The sequence below is a fragment of the Symphodus melops genome (assembly GCF_947650265.1).
Source record: "Symphodus melops genome assembly, chromosome: 2".
Taxonomy (NCBI): Eukaryota; Metazoa; Chordata; class Actinopteri; order Labriformes; family Labridae; genus Symphodus; species Symphodus melops.
In genome coordinates, this window is record NC_136692.1 from 28,864,847 (window position 1) to 28,888,808 (window position 23,962).

At 46.5% G+C, this 23,962-nt stretch overlaps 1 protein-coding gene across 2 annotated transcripts in view; it reads right to left on the reverse strand.

Annotated features, from left to right (window-relative positions):
- The window catches only part of LOC306820656 (E3 ubiquitin-protein ligase SMURF2), a 51,546-nt gene that overhangs the window by 3,912 nt on the left and 23,672 nt on the right, over positions 1-23,962 (reverse strand). The window contains exons 4-12 of one of the 2 annotated variants that reach the window (XM_079338578.1): positions 20,499-20,632; positions 15,053-15,118; positions 14,138-14,222; positions 13,747-13,830; positions 11,594-11,805; positions 9,612-9,696; positions 8,067-8,225; positions 6,612-6,665; positions 827-1,040 (exon numbers count right to left, since the gene is read on the reverse strand). In XM_079338578.1, coding sequence (XP_079194704.1) covers positions 827-1,040; positions 6,612-6,665; positions 8,067-8,225; positions 9,612-9,696; positions 11,594-11,805; positions 13,747-13,830; positions 14,138-14,222; positions 15,053-15,118; positions 20,499-20,632 — 1,093 coding nt within the window. Of the gene's footprint in view, positions 1-826; positions 1,041-6,611; positions 6,669-8,066; positions 8,226-9,611; positions 9,697-11,593; positions 11,806-13,746; positions 13,831-14,137; positions 14,223-15,052; positions 15,119-20,498; positions 20,633-23,962 lie in introns of both variants that reach the window. The other variant, XM_079338577.1, reaches the window with a different exon arrangement.

A 23,962-nucleotide genomic window follows, 5' to 3' on the forward strand; every position in this document is an offset into this window, starting at 1 on the left:
CCTCGCCTTGCTAGAACAAATGATTTAGAGCACAAAAACAGAGGAGGAGGAGGAGGAGGAGGAGGAGGAGGAGGAGGAGAGAAGTCGCACAGAGATGTTTTTCGTGCTGAAGCGAGAGCTCGGCTTCTTTCTCTGGAAGTCGTAAAGCGGTTCTGAGTACTGGTTCTGTGCGGCCCTGGGCCTTTTTCTGCTGCACGTCGTAAATGGGGTGAAAAAATGCCAGTAAAATGCAAAGATCTGGGTGTTTGAGAACTTGGCTATTGTTCTCGAGGAGTCGACGCTTTGAATGCCAGATGGAGAGTTTTATGAAGACATTGTCAGTGCACCGTGTTGTTATACATTCACTCTAGGATGTTTCCTTCTATGGTTTTTATTTAATGAGAAGACGATTGGTTGTTGGCCCGTCTTTGTTATTCAGGTTTTCGTGTTTTGGTGCAAGACAAATCCCCCCCCCCCCCCACTTCTCTAATAAGGTTTCAAGGTGGGATATCTGTGCATGCAGTGAGGTTTGGTGCTGACAGATTTGCCAGTTCGAGGCGAGATGCCGACGTCCTTTAAAGTGTGGCAGAAGGACGGGGGTTTGACCTCCATCAGGGGCAGAAACAGAGACATACTGGGGTGAGGATGATGGAGACTGTCACGTTGGAGCCAGCGAGGTGGAAAAGTGCTGAGTGCATGTGAAGCTCTGGCTGTGTGTGACACTGGGATGATGATGATGTCCTGATGATGATTTTCCAGAAATATTCAGGAGTGCACGTGTGAAAAAGGCTGAAAACATTCGAGATGCAAATATTAAGCATAGTAGAGGTTGTTTTTTTTTTTTTACCTCAAATATCTCCTCTCGGCAGACCTCGATGCGGCAGTGGCCGGCCTGGGGTTGCTGCTGGGAGAGTTCCTGCCGCAGGATTTTCAGTTTCTGCACCAGATCTCTCTTGTACTTGGGCACCGTCAGGCACTCCGCCTCTTCAGGCAGCTGGGCCGGGGACAGGGCCTGTGGGGGGCCCCCAGGACCACCCTGCTCCTTCAGCTGAGGCGGGTGACTGGAGGGGTTAAAAAAGGGATTGAAGATGAACAGACAGAGAGAGGGAGATAAAAAAGGAAGAAGACAGGAGGACAGAGGACAGAGGAGACCAGGTTTAATTTCCGGCTGTATACTCCGCTGGGGTCTGCCTTGATCGTTTTCCCCATTTACTCTCTTTCAAGTCAGTGCGAGCATTTTCTCAAAGACACGGGACAAGTGTAAAAGAAGGTGAGGGTCACTGTTCTAGTCCTGGCCTGCTCTCGCCCCTCATTGTGGTGATCGGTTGGCGGTGCGATGCCTGGGTGGGCCGTGAAAACATATCACATGCCTCCCTCTTCAACGGGACAGCGGGGCTTGTTTTCCTGCAGAGAGACGCTGAGCCAGCAGAGGAGCTCTTTAAAAGAAGCTACTGTCCTCCGCCGGGAGACGAGTGTGGGCCAAACAAAGAGGCCTGAGCCGGGATACAGAAAGGGAAGCAGAGACGTTCTGAGGTAGCAGCCACAGAGCCACCCACTTATTCCGACGCTCGTTATACACTTTGGGTTCTCTGGTTCAGCGGGTTGAAAAAGGCTTCTTCTATTCAGGCTTTCCAAACTAAACGGGTGCAGTGTCTCGCTCCTCTATCCCTGTATAATCAACTATGCTGCTATTTATTTTATTGGCTGGCGCTGGGGCTGCGAGCATGTCAAAGAAAGGGTAAGACTGCAGCGGAGCAGTCCTGAAAACCACTTTAGGAAAGAGGAGGGGAAGAAAAAAAATGGCCTTAAAACAAAATGGAATGAGTTGTTTTTGGCTCTGAGACTCAAGAAACATAATAATCCGTCTGAGGGCACAGTGTAATTAAAAATTTAGTTTCGACATAGTTCGACGTCTATGGTTTCCAAACGGGACGAGCTTGGCATATTTTATGGTAAATATAGAAAATACAAGCACAGCGAAGCTGAAAATCTGGCAGAGCCAAAAGAGGGAACGGCTCCTGTTTGTGTGACAGCTCGAGTGAAATACGACGACGGGGGGGGGGGGGGGGGGGGGGGACGTATAAACCTTCGATTTCAACACGAGAGCCAGACGATTTCATTCTTGTTATTTCAAGGTTGAAGGAGAAGAAAGAGGAGAAGTCAAAAAATGAAGGAGTGCACATTTTCTAGAAGTGGGTCATCTGCACCTGAATGTGCAGAGTCATGACACGCCGCCGTCCACACACACACACACGCACGCACACACGGGAGCGTATAAGCTTCAGTTTGTGTGTGGAAGAGAAAATGTTGGTGCCTCTTTGAAACGGCAGCTGGTGCAGGTGGGCTGGAGTTAGTGTTGAGTAGGTGCAGTGGTGTTAAAGCCACAGCAGCCGCCCCCGACTCACCCACTCTGCCCCCACCGCCAAATCACCCCGAGCAGGCCCCGAGAATCAAAGGGCCCTTTGTGAGCTGATCTGGTCTGAGGATCAGCTCGTGCCTCGCTCTCGAGCCTCAAAAGGCAGGAGGGGACAGAGACGGGAGCGTTTGCACGTCTGTAAGATATAATACAGAGAGATAAAACACAAGTACAGAGACCCTCCACTGATGCATCACATGATGCTTTCATACTGAACCACGTGTTGACATGAAACAATCTGCCTCACTTCTACGACTTACAGCATCAAGAAGTTCAGAGGCCTTCGTATTTGAGCAATTCAACAGGTTCACAGGAGCTCGCCTGCATATGACAGAAAACAATGACGTGAAATTATTAACCATTTGGTGCCACGGACTTCATCCTCCGTCCGTTCTCTCTAAACCGCTTTGTCTCGTTCAGGGTCGAGGAGGAGGAGGAGCTGCAGCAGCTGAGCCAATCACAGTGCAGACGCACCGAGACGGACAACCTCACACGCAATCAGCACGCATGCACGGGGAAAACGCGCAGACTGCTGTCAGACGGGGATTCAAACCAGCAACCTGCTCGCTGTGAGGAAACAGAGCTAACCACCATGCAGCTCCAGATTTATCCTCACATGTATAAAGTTTGACAGATTTGCTTTCAATTTATTATCGAGTCACGTTTAAAGTTTTTTTCTTCCACAGGTTAAATTCCCTCCACACCCAAAAGGTGTGAAATCTAAAACTGAATCCACACGTTTAAACATCAGAGTAAATGTTTACACACATGTCATTAAGATTTATGACTTGGTTTGGAAAAAAGCAGCTGATGTTCACTGAACCTAAATCCAGCAGCAGCTAGAAAGGAAGCTGAGCGCTCGACAGACGGTGTGGCACACCGCAGCTATGAAGCTGCGTCTGACTGTCTGACAACTCCAAGCCTTCATCGGCTCGAGGATGTGTGAGTCACTTCTGAAGCGAGCAGGAGGATCAGCAGACCGAGGTGCAAACTGCAGACTGAAGTGTTGTAACAGCAAAGCTTTTTCACACCTTCTGATCTCGCAGAAGAAAACAAACCATCCAGCTTCAGTAAACAAACGTTGTGCAGGGCGCCACCGACCCCTCACAGTGCACGAATAAACACACAACCACAAACAGATTGTTTAGTGTGTAACAGCAACATGTTGTGACCTCATCAAGCAGCAACTTGAAAGGACGGCCGCTTAAAAAGAAAGGTTGACGATGAATCTACGGCAAGCGAGAGGATATGACGAGTCATTTCAGCGCTCTTGTTGGTTTGCGTGTGAAGAAGAAAGAAAGACGACGGTGAGTCATGTTCCTGAACAGTTCAGCTTTTGAGCTTTTGAAATGTCAGTGTGAAGTTCATGTGTGAACGCTGGCAGGCGGATTTTCAAATCCAGAAGTTGTCCTTCCAGCTGCTTGGAAAGTTGAGCAGCGAGAGTGGAACGTTTGAATCCTGTTCTATCTTTCACTGATGCCATCGTCACGTCAAACAACATGTAGCGTTGATATAAACGTGTTGGACTCAGCTGATTGGTCCACCACTCGAGGAGCTGCTCGAAATGTTCCTGACATCTTTTAGGAGCGTGTGGGTGAGAACGGCTTCACCGTCCACGCTCACTAACATGAAGACACGAAACACACCGCCACGGCTCTCATGATCACGCTCAAGTCCAAAACTATATCTTTGATCTCTGCAGTGAAAATATCACATGAATAAGTTCTCCAACCAGGCGGCCCAGCTCGTCAGCGTCGTGGTCAGCGTTAACACCAGCACCACGGTTACGTCTGCCATCGCACTTATCAGCGTGACGTTATTCTACATAAACATCTTCCACAGAGTGTCTGAAAATCTTCACCCTGGAAGGAGTCGTACACGAGGTTTGTTTTCAGGGACGTAGAACGCCACTTGCACGTGTACGAGAGGCCAAACTGCACGGAGAAACCTGAGCTGTCTAAAACGCTCCCCTGCAGGCGGGCTCGGGCTGAGGCTGGTTCTTATCAGGAGGGGAACGCCATGTTTTCACTGTCATATTGTGTGATTGATTTCCTGACCTCATGTCTGCTCTCCTGTATTCAGATGATTTTGCTGTAGAGCGAGCGTGTTTTTATTTTGTTCTCTGTTAATTAGCGAGTATCACGGAAAGCTGCGTTACAAATTAGATCTCGTTAATTTTGACCTTTTGCTAACTCTGTCTGCTCTCCTTCAAATCCCTCCTAATAAGGAGCCAGACAGGCTGTTAATGATGCTGACTGGATAACATAGCAGAGCTTCAACTCACATCCAGAGGCTGTTCAAACACATATGGATACTATTTGACCAAATGACCAGATGTTCATTTCCCAAACATGTCTATCGTGCCAGCCGCTGCTGTTATTGAGAGGTTTCCACCAAGAATTTGCACTTTCAAAAAAAAAAAAAAAAAAAAAAAAAAGCAAAGGGGGGAAAAAAAATCTCCACATCTCTCCGTGTTTCTCTTGTTCTAATGATTCCTACTTCACCCGCTGGCAGGCGGAAAGTACCTGGAGCCCCCTGACAGCCAGAATACCAGAAGAACGATTCAGCCAATCGCATCAGTGATTCATAGATCTCGTGGGTTTCCTCCACAGATCCGTCTCATTTTCTCTAAATGAGTCTCGGCTCTCCTCGGGGGCTTTATAAAGAGACAGGACAGAGGAGAGAGAGAAGCCGTCCGTACAGGCTACCTGCACCCCTAAATGATTCTGTTGAAGACGAAAGAATAGCTACAGATACGACAGAGTAGAGAGCTGCGAGTGGAGCCGCAGTACTGAAGCCCCGCCCCCTTCCGCGAACGAAAAACACACTTACGGATAAAACAAGGTGGACTCACAGTGCACAGCAAACAGACTTGTGTCTGTGAATCACGACTTTTTGTCCCTTTTCACAAAATCAAATAACTCATTAAAACTAAACCACTAAAGGAAAGTGAACGCTCAGTTCATGTCCCATCTGTTAACACGGAGGAGGCGGAGCTTATGACCTGCACTGGTGCCGGGGCGCAGGGGGAGGATGTGCAAATGTTTTGGCTTCACTTTTAGGGAGCTTTTCATCGTGGTCGGAGCAGATGATTGGTTCTATCTGGGTATACGCTGCTTTCTCGCTGATAAAGGAAGCACATGAGGACCGGTGCTGAGAAAACAGCTGCTGCACTCAAGACGTGTTCAGGATAATGTTCCCTGAGAAATGTTGGCTGCACCGAGCTTCTCGAGGCTCAACTTCAGCGAAGGCAGACTAATGACAGACAGAACAAACACACTGAAAGATGGGCTGATGCAGAGTGTGTGTGTGTGTGTGTGTGTGTGTGTGTGCGTGTGACGAACTGAATGACAGAGTCCTCTAATATGACGCTATAATGAGAATATTAGCCAAAGCTACATGTAGTTGGATAGAATCTCAGAATCGAGAAAAGGTGTGTGTGAACCTGCTAGAGAAGAGAAAACATGACGCAGCAGTTTAATAACGTGCACAGAGAGCGAAAGGTCACGTGCACGCGTCTACGGTCGTGCAACGGTCGCCGATTCCTGCTGTCAGCTCACTCTGTGTTTTTGCAGGAAAGGGACTCTGAGCTGGCAGGAGAAAGAGTCCAGCTTATTTACTTCAGACTGTATAAAAACTTCAGTGTTTAAGACGTCACCTAAGAAGTCTTATGATGCTCAGTGACGGCGGACGGCGGCCATATTAAAAAAATCCAGCTAGTAAGAAGTAAAGGAGGCGAGCAGAGGCGCACCTGAAGCCTCCCGACAGGCTTTTTGGGCTTTATTTGATAGGACAGTGGATAGTGACATGTGGGACTAGAACCCAGGACGACTCCAGCCTCTGTACACGGGGACCAACCTAACCACGAGGCCATCAGCATCGAAAGGTGTTCATCTACTGTGAACATGGACATCTGACCTCAAAGGGACTGTTTTGGCTTTTTGGAGTCAACCTCAAGTGAACTTTCTTCAGCATCATCATTTGCAGCTCTGTGGACGTGTGTGTGTGTGTGTGTGTGTGTGTGTGTGTGTGTGTGTGTGTGTGTGTGTGTGTGTGTGTGTGTGTGTGTGTGTGTGTGTGTGTGTGTGTGTGTGTGTGTGTGTGTGTGTGTGTGTGTGTGTGTGTGTGTGTGTGTGTGTGTGTGTGTGTGTGTGTGTGTGTGTGTGTGTGTGTGTGTGTGTGTGTGTGTGTGTGTGTGTGTGTGTGTGTGGGTTACCTGAGGTTAGTGTTCTGGCTTTCCATGGCCACGCGGGAACCATTTGGACTCGGGCTGCTGGAGAGAACGGGAGGCGAGAGGGGAGGAAAAGACAGAGAAAGACAAAGAGGGAGCGAGAGGAAATAATAGAAAATGTGAATGACAGACAAGAGGATAGAAGCATTAAATAAAATAAAGAGGGAACAGTGGGTTAGAGGTAACACACGGGAGACATGAAAAAGGAAACACAAGCAACAGAAAGAAGATGTATGGAGTAAAAGAGATGAAGAACATGAAGTAAAGAAGTACAAAAGAAGGTCAGAAAAACAAGGCAGGGTCAGTGAGTGAAGGCAGAGAGAGCGGGTTTGACATGAAGAGAGGAAGGAAAAAAAAATATTTGGTTAGATGGACGACGCCAAGAAAGTCATCAGCTATCATCTTACAGCAGACACACTCCTCGTTTGTGGATTCATGACTGTGAAGTGTATCACAGATTTCCAAGCAGTTTTCAGGTTGTTCCAGCATTCCCAGACAGGAGTCATCAAGTGCATTTCCAGGACGGGCAGTGTGAGAGTGAAGCTTCTCTTTAGACACCGTCAACTGTGCATCTACAGCAACGTTTTTACATGAAGCTACAAAGTTAGATAAAATCCCAGAAACCTGCAGAGCTGTCGAATTACAATCCTGCAGAAACCTTCAAAACTCTGGAACTTGTTTACATATTTCACCACACAGGTAAAACCCTGGAAGACAGATAGGCCTCGTTTTGACAGCACGAGGTGCAAATTGATTTGGGCCGTGACCGACTACAATCTGAGAGTCACGCGGCGGAGCAGTGCACGATTACGCTGGATTAAGTTGCTTGATTGTACAAAGTAGGTCTGGGCCATATGGAACAAAACGCACATCTATATATTTTTTTAGCCGAATGGGGACTCACAACATTTGTCTCTTCATTTTGTCCCGTATCGATCTACAGAAACGGTCAGTTCAAAGTCAAAAGTCTCGTGTCACACAGCTGTGAAGGGTGAAGACAGGCGGACAGTGAGAGAGTCGTAGTTCGTCGTAAATAGGATCAGACGGCTGCTGCAGCGACAGAGGTCAAGACGCAAATACTAACAAAAACCTTTTCAGTAAAAAACCAGAACAGACTTTTTTTTTAACGAACAAATGCAAAAAAAAACTGTTGATATAAAAGATGTGATCTTAAAAACTCCATGCATCGCCCAGCCTCCATACATATAGGTGTGGTTTGTGCTGAATCACAGTGTCAGCTCTGGTTACTCTGCAGATTCTGGTCTTTTGTTTTCTGGCAGCTCAGTTCACTTCTCTCAGAGTTAGAAGTTTCATAATGAGACATCATGGATAATGAAAGTCTCCTAAAGGACAGAAGTGGATCTGCGTTAGCTCATGGTCTGTGACAGCATGAGATAAAGGCAGGCTGGTCTGGAAACACTCATCACATGAATGACTTACTTGAGTACGAGATGCAGGTTGGCAGACAGCCGCGGGTCGGTGAACTGTGTCGTTCGGTTGTTGTGGTCCACGAAGTAGACGCGGCCCGTGGCGGTGTTTCGGATCTCCCAGCCCGGCGGCAGCGGGCCGAGCTCCTCACAGTTCACATTGCTTAAATCCCTGAGAGAGAGAGAGAGAGAGAGAGAGAGAGAGAGAGAGAGAGAGAGAGAGAGAAGATCATTCCCTTTAAACACATTTATACCATGTAGCTGCAGGAGTCGGGGATCGAACCCCCGACCTTCTGGTTGAAAGATGACATAATGACTCTCCCCACTGAGCTACAGCCGCCCCATGGATTACAGACTCACTCACTCTACTCAGTGAATATTGTTATACATAGAATCACATCAGAGTATCCAGACTAAATTGAAGATATTTGAAGAGGAGAGATGAAAGTTTCGCCTCTGAAAGCTTCCTGGGATGTTTATTCACACTAAGTTTCTGTTTGTCACTACAATGAAGGAATGAGCATCAGTGCTACATGTCAAAGAACGTTTTGGGGGGATTTTCATTCACAATGAAAAAAGTGAAAAACAACAAAGAGTGTGAAGCAGTGTGATTCTCCTGACACTACACACTGAAGTGTTACTAGAAAAAACTGTTTGTGTTCACTCATGCAGCTCACCCTTTAACATGTCAGTAAATTTTAACGAGTAGTGCAGGAAAACCCCGTGAAACATAAAGGTAACTTAAACAAACCCAGGGAAGTGTTTTTAATCCACACGAGGGAAATCCAAAGTTCCTCGTCCTGTTTTTCTGAATTTACGAGACAATTATCTTAGAAGTTCGAGTTACGAGGTGCTTGTGCTTCTCGGCGCCCTCAGTGAGGATTATTATTATTATTATTTACTGCAGCGATTGTCTGATTGTGTCGAGTCGCTGCGTAGTCAGCCATCAGTGAAGCACGTCTCATGGGCTGGTCTGAAGGTCAAAGTGAGACATGAGCCCAGTTTCATAAAGACAAAAAAAGACTGTCTCTAAGTGAGCACAGAGAACATCCCTCGCTGCTCTCGGGGTCGTTTAAGCAGCTCTGTCCAAAATGACCCCGCCCACACGTTGATGCAGTGAGTCGGATGTTTAATTCATGTTCTTCGTCTGTGAGCAGCCGCGACACCAAACCGCGGCCAAAAAAGGTAACGCAATAGCTGTTCCTACAATAAAAGCAGCGGGCTGTTGATTGAACGCAGATCGACTCGCCTGCGGTGCGTTTAGCTCAACATCTGTACAGAAATGTTCCACATCGGACTCAGGGGTCATGAAATTGGCTGACCCCGACTGGAGAATGAAATCTGACTTGGAAAAGTGTTTTTGAACATCAAGCTGAGTAATTAAGTGAGAAATTAGATCTGTTGGAGCCCAGTCACATCCAGTTTGTTCTTGGGAATCAGCTCTGGGATTTATCTGAGGATTAGTAATGCAGGCTGTCACTTCACATCATATTAAAACACCCTAAAGACGGTTGAAGAAAGAAACAAACAAAGATGGAAAAGTATGATGAGGGTTTACCTGGGCACCCGGGGGTCATGCCAGGTACTGACTCCGGTCTGCGTGTGGAGGAAGTAGACCTGACCCTGCTGAGTCGTTCTTTGCTCTGAAACACAGAAAAATCAATTTCAATTAAAATATTAAAAAGGTGAAAACACTGAACTGAAACAAGTCTGCTCCTGGTGGGTGAACGTATGGACGGTGAGTTTGTGTGTTTTCGGAGAAGAGGAAGTCTGTTTATAGATTAGATCAGTTAGTCTGCAGCCTTTCTCCAACAGGACGAGGAAAAAACTAAATGTGAGGGGAATTTTCAAGGTCTTCAAAAGCCCCTTTCACACATGCACTCCTGGAAACTTGAAAAAGATTTGAGGACAGCCTGCCCTCTAATCTGTGGCTCACAGCGGGAGACGTTCACTGTCAGACAGGAGCGATGGGACGGGAAGAGGACGCTCTATGATGCTGTGATGACAGTTGATGCTACATGTCATCAAACTTATTCAGAGTATCAATCAAAGAGTGAGAGGAGCAGAAAAGACAGTTAAGCTGCTTCATTATGTGCTCAAAGACTGAGCGATGATCTCCGCCCGTACGCTTGCTGTAAACACGTCCAGCTTCAGTCACACAGCGTCTCATCTCGACTTGTTGCAGAAATGCACGTGAGGAAGCCGGCAGGGAAGTCCAGGTGAAAGAATCGGTCGTTTGCTTTCAGTCTCGCAGCTCAGCCGGAGAATGACGGAGGAGTCATGATTGTGTGGTAAAGGACACGTGAGCGTCCTCATGGCGTCTTTTCTATCCTTTGCTTTAAAAGTCCTCCTTATTCATCTCTAAAAACCTAAAGCAACTATCAGTCACTTGATTTAAACCGAAGCATTTAATACACTGCAAACTGAGGTGGTGGAAGGGTTGAGACACCACGTGTTTTAAAATGAGTCGACCTCTGTTGTTTTAAGGATGAATAGAATCAAAATCAAGCAAAGCTTAAAAAAAATATATAATTTTTTTAATTTATTTTCTCTCTTTTTTTTTAAAGCATTAGGTCTTTGTGATGTTTTTAACCAAAAGCTGTCGCAAGAGAAAGAGAGAGCACTGTTGAAGCTCTGCAGCAACTTTAAGTTAATAAAAACAAGAAATCATTCAATGTTGAAGGTGCAGATTTAGTAAATTCACTAAAATCAGCAGCATTAGAAATAAGAAGACGGTTCATCACCAGTTTGTTGGATCTCTGGAAGTTTACCGCTCATGGTTTAGCTCAACGTGTGTGTGTGTGTGTGTGTGTGTGTGTGTGTGTGTGTGTGTGTGTGAGAATGTAGGCACTGAGTGTGTGTTCGTGCGTGTGTGTTGCACAGGCGTGGTGTTCATGTGTGTAATCCATCACTAGCCACCAGCCTGACTTCCTACTGGCACAACTCATTTCCTACTCACCTCCTCCTCCCTCCCTCTCCCTCCCTCCCTCCCTCCCTCCCTCCCTGCCTGCCTCCACGTCTCTCCCTCCCTCCCTCCCCCTCTCCCTCTCTCTCGGTTCAGAGGGTTCAGCTGAGGAGGAAAGCTCGCTAACCGTCGGGTATCGGTGACTCACTCTGTCCAACCTCGGACAGCCTCGCTGGACGCAGCAGGACGTTTCAGAGGAGGCACGGGTCCAGCGGTGCCATTCTGAAGCGCTGGCATCCAACACCACACTTAAAATAATAATTTGTTTTACAGAGTCTGTGGGCATTGTGGGGCGCTCTGTGGCCGACTGTGCAAAGTCCATAAAGATGTTCCGATGATGGGAAATGTACTCTTTATTAAATAAAATAACTGACGGTGGACATGAAGGGAGTTTGAAGTGGATGAGGACTGATGCCTCTCTGTGAGCCCGACAAGAGAAAACAAGACCATCAGGAAGAAGATCAAATTAAAGCCTAAAATAGCCGTCACAGGGTGTCGGCTGTGGAGAACCAGCTTTAGTTCACATTTTCCAAACTGTACGTCATCGTGTGTGTGTGCGTGTGCGTGCGTCTCACCGTAGCCCTCAGGCAGGTCTGGCGGCGTATGCAGGTGCGTTCGGCTCATGTAGTTACGGTGCCGCTGCGATCGGACCCGTCTCTCCTGGATGCGCTGCTCCCCCGGCGGTACGCTGGCCTCGGCCCCGTTAACCGGCGTCATCACTGGCGTGTTCTCGTCCACCACGCAGCTCAGCGGACGCCCCGATGGGCTGGAGTACTCTGAGGCCGGCCTGGGAGAGAGCGGGATACATGTTCATGAAAACACACTTTGGTTTTCTCTGTCGGTGTTCTTCAGAGTCAAGGTCGTTTTTTTAAATCACCTCATTGATCCTTTTGTTTTCATTTGGATTTGTGTGTGTGTGCGTGCGTGTGTGTGCGTGCGTGTGTGCAGCATGTCTGACTGCTGTCTGGCGGTCCAGAGTGACTGACGTCTCAGCTATCTTAAACCTTGGACTCTTGTCTCCAACTCACAAACCCACTTCCTGCCCCCCAAAACACTCTTCCTCCCTTCCACTTCCTCTTCGTCCGCCCTCACTCCACGTTGCCTGCGACCCTTCCTGTAAGTAATCCGACTCTATATGGACACATTAAGACGAGCACGAGTTGGACGGTGACTTCAGTAACGGGTCGTAAAATTCAGACAACGTTTTTTTATGATGCGCCAAAAGAAACGCTTTAAGTTATTTGATGTCCTCTTTCTAAGCTCAGTCGCCGTCACCTCTTCGTACACTCTCATTGGCTCTGCGACGGTGTCATATCAATGTTCCAGTCTGTCAGTGAACATCACGTGTCAGTGTTGAGGAAGCACGGCACAACGGGAGCTGCACATACACACAGTCAGAGATGCACAAACACACGTCGCTGAGCTCACCTGCTGACTCCGCTCAAACAGTCTCACTCTAATATTTGTATTCTTTAATTGTTTTACTTACTGTCATATATACAGGACAGACTCCTCAAAGTATAGTAGTAATACTTCCCAGTGTAATCGATACAATCGATATCATTGTAATGATTGACAGTTCTGAAAGGTTTTACATCAGTAAAACAACTTCAGACCTTTCATCAGATTTTAAGCAAACCAAAGAAAGTTTCTGTATTTAAACACCGACAACGTTTTTATGCATATTTGACAGTGTGCAGGAGTTTTAGAGAAATGATCCCATGTTGGGCACCTAGAACTTAAAGTCTCCTTTCTGTGAGGATGAAACAGATTTGATTAGAATGGGACCAACGTTTGAAAAACATCGTCTCGTGAAATAACTCAAACGAAGAAGCTCGTCCTTCTTCTCAGTCTCATCTGCTCCTCCTACCACCAGCTAACCTTCCTCTCCTTTCCTCTGTTTTCTTAGGGGCAAAACATCCTTGAAGTATGAGTGGGGGTGAGGTGGGGGTCTGGGGTGGGGGTGAGGTGGGGGTTTGGGGTGGGGGAGGTTTTATTTGTTTGCTTACTCCCCTCACAGCTCTGCTGATATGGGCCAACTAGGAAGGCGACAGTTGTTCCTGCAGGAGCAGGAGCCAAGTAAAACCTGGCCGCCCGACTGGCTGACTAGTTTATTTAGGTGTACGCGTCTGTGCAAGAGAGAGTGTGTGTGTGTGAGTGTGAGTGTGTGTGTGTGTGTGTGTGTGTGTGTGTGTGTGTGTGTGTGTGTGTGTGTGTGTGTGTGTGTGTGTGTGTGTGTGTGTGTGTGTGTGTGTGTGGGGATGGAAGGCAAAGGAAATTGACTCATTACTGACAGACAAGAATTGTTGTGTTGTGAGTGTGACTGGATGTTTGTTTATATTTCCTACAAAAAAAACCCCCAAAAAAACAGACTTGCTTCTGTTTTTTTTTTTTTTTTTTTCTTCACTCGTGCATTTCCTAAAAATCTCCTGAAAATTACAGACAGCCTGACATTTTCAGTAACTTAGTTGTTGCTGACATTTTCCCCTCCCAGCTTGAAGTCTGGGGTCTCAGGGGTCAAGACATGAGGTAAAGAGGATGCTCTGGTTGTGTCCAGAGCTAAGGCCGTGCGATCTGTGTAATCAGACATATTCACAGGTGGGCAGACAAGAATAAGAAGGTGCTTGATCACACAACAATCACACAACGTTATAAACCAAGGTTAGAAAAAGTTTTAACAAGGCCAAACTATTTTGTGAGGATCCACAGTATCAGTGTGCACAGCTACCTGGTTGGTCTCTCCCATTGGGTGGTGCGAGTGATGTGGTTCAGGTACTGGATCCGTCCAGAAGCCGTCCTCCTCTCCTCCCAACTGTTTAGCAGCAGAGCGATGAAGAGAAACATGTGAGAAAGAGGAGCGTCATACTCCCTCAGTACGAGGTCAAATACATCAGATACATCTTGGGTTGTTTTTTTAAACATTTTAAATTTAGATAGGATAGATTTTTAGTGTTTTCAAAAACTAAATGAGAAACTGATTTTTTAACTCCGCATTGAGGATGACATATTCACATCTCCTGCGCCGAGTCATCACAAATCTAGATGCCAGACGTGAAATGACGAAAAGTTAGTGTGAACATGTCCGAGAACAAATGAGGAGGAGAAGCGGATTCACTGACCCATCGGGTAAGTCGTTATCGAACAGGCGGCTGCAGTCCACCACAGGCCCCCCTGTGACGATACGGTCTCTGGACTGAAGACTTACTGCAGAGGAGACAAAGACAGCAACACGTGGATCAGTGACGAAACAAACTAAGTAGATCAAATAACTAATATCTAGTCAGTTTATCAGTGTGATGAGATGGTACCTTTAAAAATCTGAAATGTAAATCACAGAGAAAACCTTTAAACTGTCTTCCTGTGTGATGACTTCTCCTGTGTTTAGTCTGTGTCGCTCTTATTTATCTGCTTCTCACCGTGTGAAGGTAAGACTTCCCCTGGAGTCTGAGTCATACCAGCACTACACAGGCTTCATTCACTTAACAGTATACCTTACACGCATTGTCATGACCCTAATGAGGGAGAAAAGCTAGAAAAAGTTGTCAACGCCGGTCTCGTCCGTGTCACCATGTACCCTTGTGCACAGTGAAGCAGTCACATGCAATAAACAGGAGAGTTGTCAATCCTTCCAGGTGAGGTGCTTGATGGGGACGGCTGCATGACAGCGCATGTCTCGTTACAAAGATTTGAAGAAGAGCAGAACAGATCTGTTGCGAGTAACAGACATCGCATACATATATGTACTTCTGTTGTTCTTTCAAAAGGCCAATAAAACCATCAACCCTGCAGCTGAAGTCAGAGTCTCCAGGCGGAGGCTGCTGTCTGGGTCAACGTGTGTTATCCTCGCCTTTCAATTATTTAATGCATCAGGACATCTAGACATGCATTTGCCATTTGCAGAATGATGAAGTCGTCCATACGGGAGGAGTTCCAGCAGGGTCTCAGCTGTGTGTGTGTGTGTGTGTGTGTGTGTGTGTGTGTGTGTGTGTGTGTGTGTGTGTGTGTGTGTGTGTGTGTGTGTGTGTGTGTCTTACCAACTATTTGTCCTCTCACAGTGTCATTGTCGTTGGGACCGAGCTTATTCAGGTCAAGCCTCTGATCTGCAAAGAGAGAAAACAAAAAGAACCTTCAATATTCAACCAACCATTAACTCCTGACGTGTGACCTGTTGTCTGTGAATGCTCTTTCCTCGTCCTCTGACTGCTTAAGCACTTTTACTCCTACATTCACACCCTGAGTGATGGTAGAGGCTGCTGTGCATTCACACCCTGAGTGATGGTAGAGGCTGCTGTGCATTCACACCCTGATGGTAGAGGCTGCTGTGCATTCACACCCTGATGGTAGAGGCTGCTGTGCATTCACACCCTGAGTGATGGTAGAGGCTGCTGTGCATTCACACCCTGAGTGATGGTAGAGGCTGCTGTGCATTCACACCCTGAGTGATGGTAGAGGCTGCTGTGCATTCACACCCTGATGGTAGAGGCTGCTGTGCATTCACACCCTGAGTGATGGTAGAGGCTGCTGTGCATTCACACCCTGAGTGATGGTAGAGGCTGCTGTGCATTCACACCCTGATGGTAGAGGCTGCTGTGCATTCACACCCTGATGGTAGAGGCTGCTGTGCATTCACACCCTGAGTGATGGTAGAGGCTGCTGTGCATTCACACCCTGATGGTAGAGGCTGCTTTGCTAAGGGAGCATCAGAAGAAACTAATCCATTCATAAAACACCAACGCAGGAGCAAACTCTGGTTAAGTGTCTTGCCCAAGGACACATGGGACATGTAGCTGCAGGAGCTGGGAATCAAACCACGACCAACTCTCCCAGCGTCGGTGCTTTACAGATTTTAAGTGAGATTCCTGATGTCACATGTTAAAATAAAATAAAACACTGGTGTGAGCTCAGGAGTATGAAGTTGAAACTTGTCCCTGCACCAAAGAAACCTCTTTGCAGCCTGAACTACTTCCTGTGAAAATATATAAAAGTATGAAGACACATAATCAACGTTCTGGACAAAATAACGTTTGTAAGCAGCACTGCTGTTGATTTTGGATCGGGAGGAATTTATTGTCCGTCCAGCAGAGGATAGCACAGCCAGACACAGAAACACAAACCAAGAAGACTCTGAACAAGATCCAGACATAGATACATGAAGCAGGCTCTTCCAAACACACACACACACACACACACACACACACACACACACACACACACACACACACACACACACACACACACACACACACACACACACACACACACACACACACACACACACACACACACACACACACACACACACACACACACACACACACACACACACACACACACACACACACACACACACACACACACACACACACAAATACCCCACAGGGAAAATAGTGCTGACTAACGCAGGCGTGATATAAATGAGCACCCATTAACAAAGCAATCCTTACAAACCATGTCTGCAGGGAAAGTGTTCCTGCAGGGGCTTTAGCTTACTTAAAAAAAATGGAGGAAAAAAAATCTTAATCATACAAAAAGGCGAGTGTGTGTGTGTGTGTGTGTGTGTACTCAGGGTGTGTGTGCAGAAGAGGAAGATTCAAAGTGAGAGGCAGGAAGATGAAGAGATGTCCCAGTTCTCTGTGTGCTCAGAGTGAAACCACAGTCAGATGATGGTGCATGCACAAAAAAATGCTCTATTTGTTTGTATGGACTGTGCAGATCTAAACAACCCTGTAGGCTGCGTCCAGAAAAGGCTGTGCCTGTGCGTGTGTGTGTGTGTGTGTGTGTGTGTGTGTGTGTGTGTGTGTGTGTGTGTGTGTGTGTGTGTGTGTGTGTGTGTGTGTGTGTACACATCTGTTCCAGATACACGTCTAGACTAAACAGGGACGGCCTGAGCCTTACATGACTGGAATAGTAAGCAGATGTTCCTGGTGGATAAGAGAAGAGACTGATCTTCACCTGCTCGTTTACAACTCATCTAGAATCAGCACATGCAGAAAAACAGGAGCGAAGTACGAGGAAATAATGTACTAATTAACTTAGCTTACCCACATCTGCCTCTGCATGTGTGTGTGTGTGTGTGTGCGTAAAGTGTAGTGAAAGCAGTATCTTAATCAACACATGAGGAAAACGATGTCTTCTATAATTCTACATAAAAAAAAAAATTTAAAAAATGGTTCCAAGATGCTGTGAACACGGCATACCACAGTGAGCATTTCAAGATGAAGAAAGAAGCAGTGGGGAGAGTGGAGGTGAACTTGTGGGTTCAGACGAGGGACAGAGCAGGTTTGTTTCTGCAAAGCTAAAGGAAGTGGATCTCGGTGCAGAGCCAGACAGACTTCTAGTTAACTCGACAATCATGCAGAATCCCCGTCTGGATTGCACAAGTGTGTGTGTTTGTGTGCGTGAGTGTGTGTGCGTGCGTGCGTGTGCGTGCAGTCAAAGACTTTTGTTTGACTCTGTGTTTGCTTTGGAGGAAAGGCACCATGAGCGGGGATATGACTTCTAGGAACAGAAGCATTTCCAGTAAGTCTGTTAGCCCTGAACACGACGGCCCTGCAGAACATGTGGAGAACATTTGAGGACAGCCAGCCTCCAAAGTCTCCTTGATAGGCTCTTTATCTCATGTCAGTCACAGTGCTAATCTGTCTGATGAGTGGAGTGATACAGGAAGGCAAGGCATGAAGTCAATTTGATGTGCGCAGATGAAGCAACATGTTTGCGGTTTAAACAAGTGAAAAAGAATAAACTATTATCGGTGTTTACACATCAGAACGTCCTCACATTTTTGGGTGGAAGACTTAATCCAGATTTTCACACTGATTTATTCCAGACTTTTTAGCAATCTCGGCTAATTCTGATAAAACCAGACGTCAGCGTTTAACAACCTCCTGGCCAAGATCTTGTTTTCCGTCCGGGGTGAAAGCCTGTAAAGCCTCCACGTCTCGGTCAACAGCATGGTGGAGCAGCGCCCGCTCATCTGGAGAGTCTCAGTTTGACTGTAAACCAGCTAACTTGTGATTTTCTTTTGATTAACTTGCAGGAACTAAGAATGACGTTTGTCGTAGTAACAACATTGTGAAGAGTCCAGCGGTGAGTCAGGAGGAGAACTAAACAAGCTCGTTTCCTGAATGGAGGTTGGATCAATCACTTTTGATGCATTTCAGCTAATTAATGTGAACGTTCACTGGACTTTGTGACACAGCAAAGAGCAGACAGCCAGAATATTATTTATGCACAGAACGTCCGGCCTGCTCTTTTCTTTCCACACATTAAAAAAGCTTTTCAGAGGCTCTACAAACAGAAAAGTCTGAGGTACAGACTCTCTGTTTTTCAATAGATAATCTGTAAACAGAGATTAAGCTCCTGGTATAAAATAAATAAAAGGGCAGCGACAGACTGCAGCAGGTAATATTCAGGAACATGTTTGGCAGAAGGGGATCATCTCTTGTTCTTCTCACCAGGATGTTCTTCTCCACACAGATCTGTGCGCTACAACAACATGAAGGCAGTGAGAGTCTGCTGCTGTGAGGTGCAGCTCAGGAAGTGTTCACTGACACACTGTCCCCAAATGTTCGAGACATTTCCAGGAGCTGTGCGGGTGACTATGAGTGTGTGTGTGTGTGTGTGCATGCAAACAGGATGAAGACAGTGGTATAATGTCATACGATACGTCTTCTACTCTCTTGTCCTCTTCCACAGTGTAATTTCAGCCGATTCGACACGACAGTAAGTGCCTGTTGTATATGGAGCCTATAATATCTGCTGCGGGTAAATCTCTTTTGGGCAACAATATGGCAGCCGTCTCCTATGGATGTTGAGGTCTTTTTTTTTTTTTTTCCCAGCAGCACTGACGCTGTTGTGGTTTTTGTAGAATAAGGGTCCATTCAGCAGAAAACATCAAGGCTCTTGGAGCCTGAATCGAAAGTGAAGCGTTCAGCCTAAGAGTGGGATCGGCCCTGATGTAACAGCCTCGTACGCCAACTCTTACATTCAGGGAAACGTCCAACAATGCACTTTGGTTAAAGATGCATCCAAGAAATGAAAATTACAGTCAAACAAACAAGTCGGAGAGTGATTGTGGGGCGCGCCGTGTAGAATGGATGAATGGAAAGTTCAGATTTATATAAACAAGGATAAATGAAAGTCATTGTGGCGGTTCTGGTTCATCTCTGACTGTCTGCGTTGACGACCAGTTAGGATGAAGAATGAGTGGAAGGAATGTTAATTTGACATAAGTGTTACAGTTTAGTGTGCGTCAGTATCAACAGACTGGTACGGAAAACAAGGCCGACGGAGCATGTGGCCATGCGGAGAGTGTAAACCAAAGGGCAGAGCACAGTCTCAAAGTCTCCATCGCAGAATGTGTCTGTCGTCTCAGTCCCTTCATTTGGTACCCGCACTCGTCTGGGATCAAGTGGACGGTCGACTGAATATAGGGACATAAAGTCTACCAGCAGGATTACACATTCAATCAAACAATCTAGGTTTCCTCAAGAAAAAACCTGCATTGTTTGAGAATAAAATGTGGCGATTGATTTAGTCCCAGGTGGCTGATTTCTGCAGCAGGCTATATTTCTGATAGCTGCAGCCTCGAGGAGATTTGGTGTATTGTGCCTATAAATCTCAAGACGATGAATGTCTGGCACAGAAGCTGCAGAGTCGGTGAGCAGGAGAGGGTTCAGCAGAACTTTGATTAGAGTTACACACGCAGCTGGAAGTCCGGGGGCGGAGCCAGGCTGCAGCCTTGGCAACACAAATATTCTCAGCAATGATTGGCTTTTCGCCCCGTCAGACGCTGGATCTACGTCAGAGCCAACTCTTCGGGCTGAGTTGCACGGCGCTGCGGAAGCTGTAAGCATTTAGATGATTTACATGTTGCCACATGGCCGTGTTAAAATGCACGCCGGCGTTTAAGAGATAATGCACACTGAGCGGGTCATGATGTGTCAACTCGACACCAAATACTGATAAACACTGGAAATGATGATTTATCTCTTCAGTCATTCAGAATCGTAGTGACGATAAGCTCTGTTGCCTCAGTAGCTCCGTGTGGAGGGACTCGGATTGGGAACCTGAGAGTCGCTAGTTCAAGTCCCAGTGCATGCCACTTCTGGTCTATTAGCTGGAGAGCAGCACTGCCCAGGTGCCCTTGAGGGAGGCTGTCCCAAACACCTCTTCCTCGTCATGCTCACATTTTCTTTTCCATTTAAAAAGTATTTAAACAAACACTGTGGGGCGCTGGTGTTCGGTGCTCGCATCCCACGGACGGTCCTAAGGTCGAATCCGAGCTGTGACTCCTCCCCACCCTCTCTCTCTTTGTGTTTGTAATGAAGGAGACCGACTTGTTGAATAATCGCTCATCTGTGTTCGTCATCTATTGATTCTGTGCCTCCGCGAACAGGCCAGCCTGACACTTGAAGGCTTGAAGAGAGCAGACAGCGGGGTCACATGACTACGGCGCGCGTGGAGTGAACAGATACTTACAGCCAGTGTCTTTGAGTCTGTTGATGGCGTTGGACAGGAGACGCACGCAGCCCAGGAAACCTGCACCCTGCTTTTTGTGGATCTTCTTGTGGTTCCACACACTGATGGTGATCGAGTCTGCCTTTCCAATGTATCTGACGGGGGAAGAGAGGGAGTGGGGGGGGGAAAAAAGGGTCATTGAGTTAGTGACGAGGACTAGTGCAGTGTTAGAAGAATGGAAAGTTAAATGATAAACAGATGAAGAGGATACAAATATTAAAACCCCGCCCCCATGCACAGAAGGAGAACAATGAACACAGTGTTTTTGGTCTTCCACTTTCAGACTGAAATGAGGCTGATTAGCTGATTTTAAGGCAGTGTGTGTGTGTGTGTGTGTTTTGTGCAGACTGAGCACGGCTGAGGCCAGTCTAGTCGTGGTTGAAGAAAGAGAGGAAGTCCCCGTGATACGCTCCACCACAGTCTGAGACCCAGACAGCCACCGCAGTAAACACACAGAGTGCAGCGTTTAAATGTACAATCACACACTCGCTGACACAAACATAATTACAGCCCAGCTCGCAGCACTGATGCAGAGCTCTGCATCACGCCGTGTATCTCTGGCATGGAGTGGGGTTTCCCTGCTAAACACATCAAACACAAGGGTTGGAAGATTGTTGCACTAAAATCTAATTACAACCTGTGTGGGTTGACAATCTTTTTAATCATCCTCTGTTTCAGTCTCAGAACATCTGATCAGGATGCTGCAGCAGAGGTTAGCGCCGCCCGCTGCACGCTGCTGTGTCTGCTCCGCTGGGTTTTATGATCTTTATTCCACAAAGCTGTTTTCAAATGTGCACTCGTGAAGATGTCTCACTTCAGGAGGACCGTTCACATGTGTGTGACGTAAACACTTAGTTAAACCTCGATGGCGACGTCGCTCTCGTCTCGGTTCCTCGCAGTAACGGAGCGCTGTGGTGTCGTGTTTCCGTTTGCCTCCCTACGTTTGGAGGGATGTGGTGAAACTCAAACATCGCACTGTTCTTATCTTTTCCTTCGACGTGTTTCTGTTTTAGTGAAATGTTGATGTCAAGGCGGTGCAGAGGTGTGTTGTGCAAAGAGAACTGAAGAAGACGTCAGGACAATGGCTTAAAAGATAAGAGGACAGACGGAGCAAAGACTCCTCTGTCTGCTGAAATAACATCGCAGGTAATGATGTCATTATTACAACATTACTTTCAGCATCAATGAGACTGTTGTTGGGTTTAATAATAACTGGACTGCAGATAAGATGAATGATCGCAGAAATGAAAAGAACAGAGATTTTTCTAATCTGATCATCACAATATCACATCACAATATATTGGGGCGGCAGTAGCTCAGTCTGTAGGGACTTGGGTTGGGAACCAGAGGGTCGCCGGTTCAAGGCCCAAGTCCGGAAATTGGCTTAGTAGCTGGAGAGGTGCCAGTCCACCTCCTGAGCACTGCCGAGGTGCCCCTGAGCAAGGCACTGAACCTCGGCCTATGTCCATTAGACAGAGTGTAAACTGAATTTCCCCTTGTGGTATTAATAAAGTATAAATTATTATTATTATATTGTATAGCAGCAAAATGTTTGAAAATCACAATAAAGTCGTATCTGCCAAAAAAGATTGGACACGCCCCTAAAACTCGGGTTGTAGACGTGAGAATATCCTCATTAAAAATGAGTCCGTGAATACGTAGTGATGAAAATACTCAGTAACATTGACTGCAGACTGTGTTCCTCTGTGTTCTCCACGGCTGAAGACACATGTCGTCTTAATATCACATGTTCTAATAAAGGTAGCTTTTCAATCATTTTATAACACAGATTTCAATACCATGCAAAAGCACCAAATCCTCCTGACAAATGCAGAGGAAGGGAAAATATTCTTGGGTCAAACCCAGATAAGCGTTCCAAGACGCACTAAATCCAGGACTTCCCAAACGCTTCAGTTGCCAGCGACCGTACGTTACACTGGGAAACAACAAGAGCTCTTTCCAGATTGGCTATATTTCATAAAAATGTTGGACGACGTTCAGTTGTCAACATCTACAGCGACTAAAATAAATCAGCCTTTTGATTTTACATGTTTGGCTCGTCTTTGTGAAGCACCCTTCCTCTGAGTTATGTGACCCAAAGCATTCTCCTCTATTTACTCTAAACTGTTTGTACGCTTACGTTCAATAAATCAAGCCGCTCCTTCTCTTTCCTTCCACTTTAGGACATACAGAACATACTTTACTATGAAACACTTCACAAGTACACTCGCTTCTACTTTGAATCCAGGCGTGTCTGTTTCCTGAACGTGACTCAACTGTGTGCTTGTTTGTTTGTTGTTGTTGTTTTGGGTTTGTTTGTTTGTTTGTTTTTTTGGGGGGGGGGTTACGCCTTTGTTTTCGAGATAGGACTGTAGAGCCAGAAACAGGGAAGAGAGAGATTGGGGAAAGGAGCCACAGGTCGGAATCAAACCCTGGCCGTCCAACCGGAGGGTCTCAGCCCACATACACGTACCAACCACCACCAACATCCCACCCATGTGACTTTGTTTACTGTTACTGTGTTATTTTAACTAGGGAATACGGGAGATGAAAGTGGCCTAGTGGTTAGTGCATACACCCCATGTATGAAGACTAGTCCTCATAGTGGTCCTTTATGGACCTGTGGCTCCTTTCCTATAACTCATTCACAAGCGTCTCCCCGGCTCCATTCACTGTCCTGTCAGAGAAAGAACCTTAAAGAGACTAATAACAATGCCGAGTCAGCAGGTTGTTATCATGGTATTCAAACTCTGGAGACGTTCCTCCACTACAACAACCTGATCGCTGTTTTATTAACACTGACATTATAATCTGTGATATTGTCTAAAGCCACAGGTAACTCTGCAGCCTTCAGGTGAACGGATCAGCGCACGACCTGATAGACTTGGTCTGCCTGGTCCTGTTCAAGTCTTTTCTTTTCCATTCACTGAGTTTTAAACTCCAGCACATCCGACTCCGTGTTACTGTACGCGTTTACTCCACGTCCCATCTTCAGCATTTCCCTGTGAAAGCCAGCAGGTTTGAACTCTTTTCTCTTTCCCAGCCGCACACAGACAGACTTCTTCTCATTGACTGATGTGATTGTGTAGAGCACAGCATGACATGTGCAGCAGAGCGCAGAGAGCCAGTCCAACCCTGGAACCACAGCTAAGGGGGACGGTTACACTAAAGAGCTGGAAATTGGAGGCTAGGTATGAGGAGGGAGCTAGCCAAACCCAGACCTACATACTGCTGAGTTCACAACCTTTTCCCTGGGCTCATGTGTCCTTTATAAAAGACAAGGATATAAATAATAGAGAGACAGCTTTCATTTAAAAAAAATTTTTTTTAAAAAAGTAGTTTTCTTTGCAGCGTTTATGATACTTAACGTACTCTGGTTATTTAAGCGCCTGGCAGGATAATTGACATGTGGGAGAATAAAATCC